At 40.9% G+C, this 10,041-nt stretch overlaps 1 protein-coding gene across 1 annotated transcript; it reads right to left on the minus strand.

Annotated features, from left to right (window-relative positions):
• Positions 1 to 562: 562 nt before the first annotated feature.
• On the minus strand, positions 563 to 9,548 carry LOC121337863 (telomere repeats-binding bouquet formation protein 1-like). Its single transcript, XM_041408229.1, has 11 exons — positions 9,486 to 9,548; positions 8,092 to 8,149; positions 5,976 to 6,086; positions 5,667 to 5,795; positions 5,100 to 5,231; positions 4,618 to 4,678; positions 4,407 to 4,522; positions 4,144 to 4,266; positions 3,215 to 3,346; positions 1,716 to 1,841; positions 563 to 747 (listed from the first exon to the last, which is right to left on the minus strand). Exons 1-11 carry the CDS (start codon positions 9,546 to 9,548, stop codon positions 563 to 565), a joined length of 1,236 nt encoding a protein of 411 aa, XP_041264163.1.
• Between the last annotated feature and the right edge of the window lie 493 nt (positions 9,549 to 10,041).

The raw sequence follows: 10,041 nt of genomic DNA on the forward strand, positions 1-10,041 counted from the left end.
GTTGTTTTTTTTTTTTCAGGAGAATCATTCTAGAAGGAGAAAGAAGAGATGGAAGTCATATAAAGCATGCCCAAAAGTGTTATCCTGTATTTATTTGAAAGGTGTGCTGCTCTTTCTTTTTGCAAGAGGAGGGAGTTTGAGCTCTGTCCCTGGCTTTGTCATGTTGAGTGTTCTGCTGTATGTTTATTCCAGTGAATGTGTAATATCCACCCTTTGGGGCAGATTACTAAATCAGTTCCTACAGCCGTACAACCCTGAGCATTTCATGCATGCAAATATTAAAATTATAGGTACGGATGTCCAACAATTAAAAATAAATTCAACTTCTTTTTCTAGCTCATAGAAAATGTGGGTTTACAGTACACTAGAATACTTCATACAATACAGATGCCTCCCTTCTCTGCACACCTGTAACTCGGTCTGATCTACAATACTGATAAAAGTTGCAGGTTGTAGTTTCACACAATTCCAACGTTTTTGCCTGGGTTTTCTGCTCACATTCAAATTGACTTAAGGATTTACTTTTCCTTTCTCCTTAAACTCTGGAAAGATGTGATTAGTTTCATCCTATTTTGGTAAATAGGCCAACCTCATTCTGCTGTTTTTCAATTGAGTTTATTCTGTGTAAAATTTCTTTTGCTTTCTTCCAGTAGTCTTGCAGACATCTTTTTCTGACTTGCACATCCAATTCTTCTGCGTTGTTCACATTTAATGAGTTATCATATAATTTCAGAGACAACTGTTCAGCTTTATAAAATATGAGACAACATTAATAGTTAATACTTTATCAAGTAACATTTAAAAAGTATTTATTATATTTTAGTATGCCGAGGGCCAGCACCAACAATTCAATGCAAAATAACAATTTTTATAAAACTTAAATTTATACATAAATGTTAACACACTTGAAATATAAGCTGCAGTTACAAGAGGTGAACTTGCAATCATAGTTCCTTATAAACTGCTTTCACAACGCTGCTGTGAAAAAAATAAAGACTTTTTCATTGACTTAACTCTGCCTTCTTCACCAGTTTGAGTCTCTGCTTTTAAAAAAAACCAATTCCATATTAATGGACACTACAAATCTCCACACCTCCTCAATCTTACACTAACCTCTCAGTTGTGCTTGCAGCACAGAAATGTAGATACTGGTTTGTTTTTTCCTAATCAGCAATTGCACACCCTCCACCCTCTAGAGATTACAGGACAAGGTCTCTCTGTTTCATGGGAGTTATTGTACAGATAATTAATAAAAAACTGAAACAGGGCCAAAAATACATCCTACTTCAGAAAAGAAAAGATCAAGATTTCTTAATAGTGGAAATTAATGCAGACACAGTGATTTTGGGCTTGATTATCTCCTGGTTTATTCTCTCCCTCTAGTGCTACATCCCCAGGAAGAGAGTATCCACTGGGTGTTAAATGACAATGTTCATATTTTCCACACACTTTATAGATGGGGAAGCTTTAAGAACTGGCCCTACATGGAGAGGTTTCACAAATGCATATTGCAACACTGCTGCAATTCTTACTTCTCTTTTTTCTGCCTAAGTCAGTTCTTGATGACAAATAAGCAACTTTCTGTGCAGAAAACAAACATCTTTTGGAGTACACAGAATTACAAAGCTGCTGCAGTTAAAATCACTTGGGGAATCAGCAGAACACAGAGATGGAAACAATCAGTGTCATTTTTAAAGCAGGAACAGCAAGCTTACTCATTTGTTTGCAGTTCTGCAGCACAAAAGTAGCAGCTCTGATGAGTTCCTCGTCCTGAGATTCTGTCAATACCTGAATCATAAGTGGCAGACCATTGTTCTGAAGCAGCTCACACTGGTTTTCTTCTAGAACAGGACATGGCAAAGGAAAGTTTGGTTGCAGCCCCACACACCTTAACCTTACAGCAATTTTAGGAGCCAATACTGGCAGCTTTCTGCAAGTTTCTGTAGAAAGAGACATTTTCACTACAGAGCCGAGCCTGCTGCAGTGACAGCAGGAGAGCTTTACATCCCACAGGATGATTTGACCACAACTCAGATTACTGTGAGAAAACTGAAGGATGACTACTGAGACAAATTATATGATGGAGTTCCAAGCTCATTTAATTGTGGCCTAAAACATTTGAACAATGACTCTTGCACTTCTTCTCTTCCATGACCGGCTCTTGGAGAAGATACGCGACATTTGAGTGAGGCCTGAGATGCACAAATATCAAAATCTCAAGGTTTGTAACCAGCAAAATAAAATTAGTAGTTTAATCCTGGTCTAGCCAATCTGTTCCTCCTCATTCATTATGTAATTAGCTTAATTTATTTGCATACATATTCATAGAACTGCTAACTTGCTAAACATAGCTCTTTCTTCTTTAAACTTAACTAAAAAAATAAATTAAAAAAATTAAACATTTTTGTTTTGACAGTGTTGACATTTTAAGAGAAACCTTTTTTCTGTTGGTTTAATCATTTTTACTATTCAAAAGACATTTTCCATTAAGTCTTGTTTCACTAATTCTTCCTGAAAAAATGTCTGTTAAAATAAATTTGTGTCCTATTGAGCTAATCATTGAACATGTTATTGGCACTCAGAGGATGAAAACCAACCAGGATTTTTGAACATCAGGCCTTTTCCTTGTTTATCTAAACACACATGTGAAAAAACAGGACTACAAATGAAATTCCCTTTCTCTTTGCTTGCACTACCACAAAATACCAAGTGAAGTGTTGTATTTGTGCCAGATATGCTTGGGCAAGCCCTGAGGAACATGACAAATACATTTCAGGGCTACCTACTGCTTCTGTGTCTTGAAAACCAATGCTCTTACATGGCTCTTACAAATATTACTGGCCTTGCAAGCAGTGGGCAGAACTCTGTGTTCCAAGCACCATGGAAAGGGTGCTCAAGACAACCCATCTGCCACGTCTGGACTGCAGTAGCTTTCAGGTCTGGATTAATTCTTTTCTGTGACACCTAAGCCCAGCTCTGAATTCTTGCATATTTAGTCTACTTTTTCAAAGCTACTAGAGACACTTCCTGCCAACAAGCTTTAAAATTTAAAGATGGAACATGATAGAAAAATTTTGTCCAAATATTGACATTATGGTATTTAAGAGAACTCTCTCTCGTGTTCCAGTCTTGATGAAGTGACACCACTGGAGGAGTCAGTGTATGAGAATTTAGGAGAAGCTGACAGACAGGAAAAAGAAAAAGCAAATCTTACCACAGACTTCAGTACAGTGCCCAATTGTTAGAATAATACTGATTTTTTCTCCTGTGCTCAGTGTCTCATTGGACAGCAGCTTCAGCAGCTCTGACACAGTGTGGTACTGTGCCAAGACAACGCTCATGGCAGCTGTTTGTTAAAACAATTGGAAGGAAAAGAAAGTCGATCGTGAGCGTACAGGAATTATCCAAGGATAAAATGCTGGGTTTTGAGGGAACCCTACAAACCCCTCAAAGCCTTGGGCCTGCTCAGCCCTGCCCTGCTCCACCTCCAACAGTTCAGATTACCCCATCCCTCCTGTGCTGCTCCCAAATCCAGCCCTGCCCATCCCCCAGCCTGTGCTCCATGGAGATGAGGCAGATCTGACCAACGAGGGCTTTGCCCTGTGCAAGTTTGGAGATCCCTGCTGAGTTTCTCCACATCCTTTATCAGCTCCAGCATGGAGCCAGAGCCAGTTGAATCAGTTCTGACACACAGAGTATCTGCCATAAGAAGAGCAGGGGGACCTGGCACTGGCAACAGCACAGCTGCTCCATCCATGCTGAGGCCTGGTCCTGTCACAGCCAGCTGATCTGAAACTACCCTCAGAACCAGTGCAGGCTTATGCTTTTAAACTTTTCTTTAAACTTTTTAACCTTCCATTTGAAGCTCTTATGGCACCAGTGTGAGATACACCAACCAAGGCCACAGCACAGGCTCGTCAGGATCACAGGTTTCTGCAAACCTTGTGTGGAAAACACCAGACCTCATCAGGAGAGCAGTACCACAGTGTAAGTAAAGATGGTGGAGTACAGTGGTCAGAGTAAAAGCTGGAAGAACAGCAAATGACTTTGTAGAGATTGACAGGAAAGAGGAAACCATTTAACTCTCTAATTAAACTTCCTTTTATCAAATGAAAAACTGTGTAAAGCTTGAGCTGCACTTACAGTTATTTGCAACTGTGAGACCAAGAAATGAACAAATGGGACGAACGATCTCAGGCTCTGTGCAACTCTGGAGCCACTCTTTGGCATAGGGAAAAACCGAACAGCAAATGTTTTGATTATCTTCTGGAAAAGTAAAAACAAAGTACCCCAAATCAAAACCCAATGAAATGAAACTTCAGCTGAACAGTAAAAATGAAACCAAAGTGCTACCAATTTGGAGAATATCTTTGAACTTCTTCCACAACTTTCAGAGCAACACCTACCGTTCTGGGGGTTGTTGACACAGGCACAGAGAGTGCTGCACACTGAGGACCAGAGCTGAAAGCAGGGATCAGTGTTTTTATCTGACACATTCTTCTCAGAGGTGGAGAGAGTTGTTCTGTTAAGGACAGTGCAAACAAGTCCCAAATAGTTAAGGAAACATAGCTGCTAACCAGTCTATTATTTGTCTGCTTGAACTGCAGCCCTGTTTACCTGAATAACTGCAGCAGCAGGCTGATGCAGCCTGTATCTCTGACATAGGTTTGCCCAGTTTCTAAAAGAGAACACACACGAGACTCCAGAGATAAATGCAACTGCAGACAAAACCTTAACATCAAGTTTCATTTACATACATACATTCCCTTCCCCAAGCACATATCCTCCCAGAAGGAAATACCAAATCGTGTCAACGTATTGGTAAAAAACCTTTCTATGTCTCTCTCTTTCCATACACCCTCAGAAACTATGGGTTTGCATTTGCAAACTGTATTTTCAGAACTACACCACGTTCTGCTGTTTAAGGAAATCCCAGCGAGCAATAACGCTCCTTTGACAATTCAGGTTCAGTTACATGCAAACATTCATCTTTATCAATTAACTTCACCAAAACATTACTTATTCAATGTTCCAAATTTTGGATGGCAGATTGGCAAATAGAAAAGGAATGCTGTAATACAGAAAAAACCCCAACTTACTGTTATTTGAAACCAGTACTAAGATGACATAAACAGACATTCTTTTCAAGTTCACACCAGAATCCTTTTTAATTAAAAATAAAATGAGGTCTTCAAACAATGCAGAAGTACACAAAGTCTGTTGACAATACACTGAAAACAGAAAGTGAAAACCATTAAGTCCTAAAGTAAGAAACTCACAATCCTAAATTATTAAGTCTCAGTTGTGGCCATTATGTGGGGAGTGGAGACAGGGCAGGACTATGAAGGACTGAGGGCTTCCCCCTGCAGTGAGTTCTACACCAGACAGGACTCTGGCAAGCTTTGGAACAATCCAGGAGTCACTGAGCACTTGCTGCTGAGGGAGAGTGCAGGTGTGTGGTAGCTTAAAGACACCCTACGTGCACAAATCAACAAGGCACTTCTCAGTTCTGGGGATGACAGGGCACCTTCACTGCCCTTGCTCCAACTGACAATGCTGTAGTCTCATTTGGTGAGACCAAAAGAAAATGGAAACGAAGCAGGAGCACAAGTAATGACAGGGGGCCACAGCGCACTCAGAAATACAAACAATATGATTTTTATTACCATTACTCTCTATAATAATGCCCAGTGTAAATAAAGCTGCTTCCTTTACGACGCCATGAGCACTCGCCTTGGCAAGGTCATTTATAAACATCAAACCACCAATTTCTCGAAAGTATTCGCTCGCTTCACCTACAGGAGGAAAAAAGAACAGAAACTTTTGCTTTTGTTTATCTGCAAAATGAAAGGCTTCTAAGATTTTGCAGCACCTCAAACCTTATGTCCTTTAGAGAACATTTTCATGGTGCAGTTTCTTAGCATACACGATGACCATAAATGACTGCACTGTTTCTAAGGAAAAGCCTCTCTTACTGTTTTGTTGGCAAATGGAATAGATCGTGATCAAGGCCTCCTTCTGAGACAGAGGGCAGTCCATCTGATATTTAAGGCATTCAAGCAGTAAGTTCAAATCTGTTTTCATATCTAGGAGCAAACACAAAAAAATATCATCAAAATGGTTATATTTTCTATACATGAATCTAGTCAGTATTAGAATAAACCTGTCCAAAATGTAGTATGTACATATGTTCTAGCAAAGGAGAGAAAGTGAGCCAAAATGGAGCTGCCTCACTTCTCTTCAGCCACAAACAACAAACCTAGAAATATTTCTGTCCATAGTTTGTTATTTGAGCATGATTTCCTTTGCAGACTAACAGCCCCCTTTAGTGTTTCTGGCCTTTAATTGCTAGTAACTCTTAGTAAGCCTGATGTAAACTGCTAAATATTAAATTCACAGTTGCAAGGTGCATTAAGTGTAAATAATACACAGCCATTAAAGTATTCAGAGTGCAAATAAAATTCAGAGTGCACTTGAAACTCCGTGGAGTAGTAAGGAAAGAGTCCAAGAGCACAAGGCTGCTCCCTGGCACTGAGTTACAGGAGACATAAATCATGCAGCACAGCAGCAGAGCCCTCAGTCAGGTGGTTGGAGACGTAACACAAAATGTTCTCTGGGCACCCACATACAACCCCAGGTGGGTAAAGAGACTTGGAAAATCTGCTTCTTAGACATTGGGTACAATTAAAAGACTTATTTGATAATGATTTCTAACAGTGACAGAAGGTATGGCTTCTTGTGAACCCTTACACGGTTCGGGGGTTCTTAAAGAAGTTAAAATACAATAAAAACCTGGATAAATATTAGTGAATTTTTTTTATAAAGTGACTTTGTGGTGGTGTGCTTTACTGTGTGTGTAGGTTTGTCCTTGGATTTACCCTTTGCATATCCAATACAGTATCCAAATTTGGCAGCTAGGAAAAAGCACGTTTTCCCAGCTGCTCACCACCCCACAACAGGCCTATCACAGTCTACTAAAACTTTGTAAAATTGATGCAGATTGTAATGACAAATTATATTAGATCTCTTACCACACTGATTTATCTGCACCTTTTGAGTGTCCATTTTTGTTTTATCTTTGTTCTTGTTCTACAACAGCAAGGAAAAAGTGTTGACCTCATCAGGAGAGCAGTACCCAGCCAGCAAAGCAGAGCAGAGTGTGCTGTGCAGAAACAGCACCTTCGTTCAGCTCCACCTCTGAATTACTAAAGCTTCCTAGAGCTACACAATTTATTATCCAGGCATAGGCCTAACTCCAGGATCCAAACTGACTGACCAAATCCAGGCCCAGAGCTCAGCTTTACTTACCCAGCATGAGCTGTAGCATCTTACTTTTAATTTTCAGTCGGGTTTAAATTTCACTGTATGCATTTTAGCAACAATGGGACAGTAACCCACCTCAAATGAACTGAATCACTCCCCACTTACACCTCTGAACTTTAAAAAACACTGCAACATCCACTGGGATGTACATTACTTAACTGCCTTAAAGCATTCATTTCTACAACTTTCCACCAGCACAAGACTTTAAAAATTGCATTTTAAAATTACCTAGATAAAAAATGTCTTTCCACTCACAGTTATTAGCAATGCAGGCATCCAGAGTCTTTGTTACTACCACTGCAAGTTTCATGCTGGAGTGACTCAAACTGGAATCATGCATAAGCTCAAGGAGAACTTTGGCTAATGTATCCAATCCTCCAATAGAAACAAAATATTTCTGCTTCTTAGACATTGGGTACAATTAAAAGACTTATTTGATAATGATTTCTAACAGTGACAGAAGGTATGGCTTCTTGTGAACCCTTACACGGTTCGGGGGTTCTTAAAGAAGTTAAAATACAATAAAAACCTGGATAAATATTAGTGAATTTTTTTTATAAAGTGACTTTGTGGTGGTGTGCTTTACTGTGTGTGTAGGTTTGTCCTTGGATTTACCCTTTGCATATCCAATACAGTATCCAAATTTGGCAGCTAGGAAAAAGCACGTTTTCCCAGCTGCTCACCACCCCACAACAGGCCTATCACAGTCTACTAAAACTTTGTAAAATTGATGCAGATTGTAATGACAAATTATATTAGATCTCTTACCACACTGATTTATCTGCACCTTTTGAGTGTCCATTTTTGTTTTATCTTTGTTCTTGTTCTACAACAGCAAGGAAAAAGTGTTTCCAGGTCTGTTCAGATGAGCAGTCTTTATAACACATGCAGTACAAATGACATCATTTCTCTACAACACACTCTTTCCAGTTTTCTGCTTTTACTCTGTCATCTCACACACACAGTTTAACGTATTCTTGCATGGCAAAGTTTTCCTTTGGAAATACAGTATTTCATGATAACCCTGCATTTCCAGCTACCAGGTCTTTTGAGAGCGGACATTCTGCAGAAATCAGTAATTCCGTGTTACCACTGAGGGGCACTGTCAGTAAAGAATATCCCCTGCTCTGTGCCACTGATCACAACGAAGCTGATCCGATTTTCCTTACGAGAGTGGCCAACTTGGCTGTCAGCCAACAGCTGGCACTAAGACCAAGTGATGTTACTTCGGGGGTGACCACTGTAAAACACTCAGCCTCCTGCTGCTCAAGGAGCCACTGAACCATCAGCGTTGTTCTGGCAGTACTGATCAAACCAGAGGCAATGAGCACAGAGACATATTCCTTACGGTGAGAACTCATTTAAATTCACCAAAGACACTGTCACATTACATGAACACGTAACCCACAAAACCCCACAGCACTGATTCTTCACAAACCCAGCGTGGCAGCCTCTGAGAGCAGAGCAGCAGTGCCATTCAGCTTTGGAGGCAGAAAGATGCTCCCTCAAACATGCCCCAAGTCCCAGACACAGAAGGTTGATGCAAGCATCACAGTAACCTCTGACAATTTCTCAAAAAATTACTTAGCTCCAGGCAGAAACCTTAAATCAGTGGCAAATCCAGCTTAATAATGGATTTGATTTCCTTCCCAAAGCAGAGCAAAGGCTCGAAGCAGAATCACTGTCATCTTAATGAAGACTGCTTTCACTTGCGAGTTACTGATCGCCCCCATTCCTTCGCTGTTTCTGTTACAGAGCCAGAACTGAGAGAGCTCATCTCCCTGCAGCCTTTCAGAAGTGAGAACAGACATGCATTTCATTTTCCTGCACATCCAACCCTGCCACAACAGGCAAAAGCTTGCGAGCCTTCCTCACCTCTTTTTGTCCTACTGCCAGCACCCTGCCAGCCTAAGAAAAAACAAAACCCACCCAAACAAAAGGAAGGCTGTAAAAGTGAGTTCATTCTGGAGCTAATTGCTTTTCAGAAGAGTTTAATTTAAGAAATGTTTATACAATTATACAATATAGGAAGCACGAGGGGTTTAAAACTGTATGTACACAAGGATACATCTTGACCTTACTTGGATCTTTTGCAACCTACAGAAGGTACACAAAATAGTATTTACAAGCCAGCCTACATTAATTAGATGGAAACAGCTCACCTCAGTTGTTGCACCACAGGGCAAGGAGGAAAGACAAGCAACTAGATTTGCTTCAACGAACATCTGGCAAATGTTGCATATAAAACTCTTCTCCACCAGTTATGGAAAATAACCCAGTAACATCGCTTCAAACCTCAGAAACCACTGCTGGAGAAGTGCAGGTCTGTCAATGTGTGTGCCCAGCAGCACTAGAGCACATGGCTGGCACAGCCAGTAGAGCAGCCAGCCTCGGCGGGGCTCATCCTTCGAAAGCCAGGGCCCAAAGCCCAGAGGGGAGAAGCGCGGGTTGGTGGCGTGCTGTGGGAACCAAAGCCCACAGCAGCAGCTGAGGCCGGGAGGACGCTGCGCTGTGGAACGGGACTTGGGGCTGTCCTGGCCTATTTCAGCTCCCTCAGATGAGCCGCGTGTGATTTACAGCTCATTACCACAGCTCCACTTTGAACTCTTAGAAAACACTCCAGATCCGCCCAAATATAAAAGGGAAAGAACATTTTAAAAAATTAAAGTAAGTGGGGGGGGGGGGGGGGCGGGGGGGGAGGACGCTGCGCTGTGGAAC

Source organism: Onychostruthus taczanowskii, unplaced genomic scaffold (genome assembly GCF_017590055.1).
Source record: "Onychostruthus taczanowskii isolate IOZ18803 unplaced genomic scaffold, ASM1759005v1 scaffold294, whole genome shotgun sequence".
Classification (NCBI taxonomy): Eukaryota; Metazoa; Chordata; class Aves; order Passeriformes; family Passeridae; genus Onychostruthus; species Onychostruthus taczanowskii.

Coding starts and splice junctions, on each gene's coding strand:
- LOC121337863 (XM_041408229.1), bottom strand. CDS start 9,548: ATGTTCGTTGAAGCAAATCTAGTTGCTTGTCTTTCCTCCTTGCCCTGT. Junction 5,232..5,666: donor CATTATTATAGAGAGTAATG/GTAATAAAAATC, acceptor TTCTGTTTTCAG/TGTATTGTCAACAGACTTTG. Junction 3,347..4,143: donor TCTCACAGTTGCAAATAACT/GTAAGTGCAGCT, acceptor TTTAACAAACAG/CTGCCATGAGCGTTGTCTTG.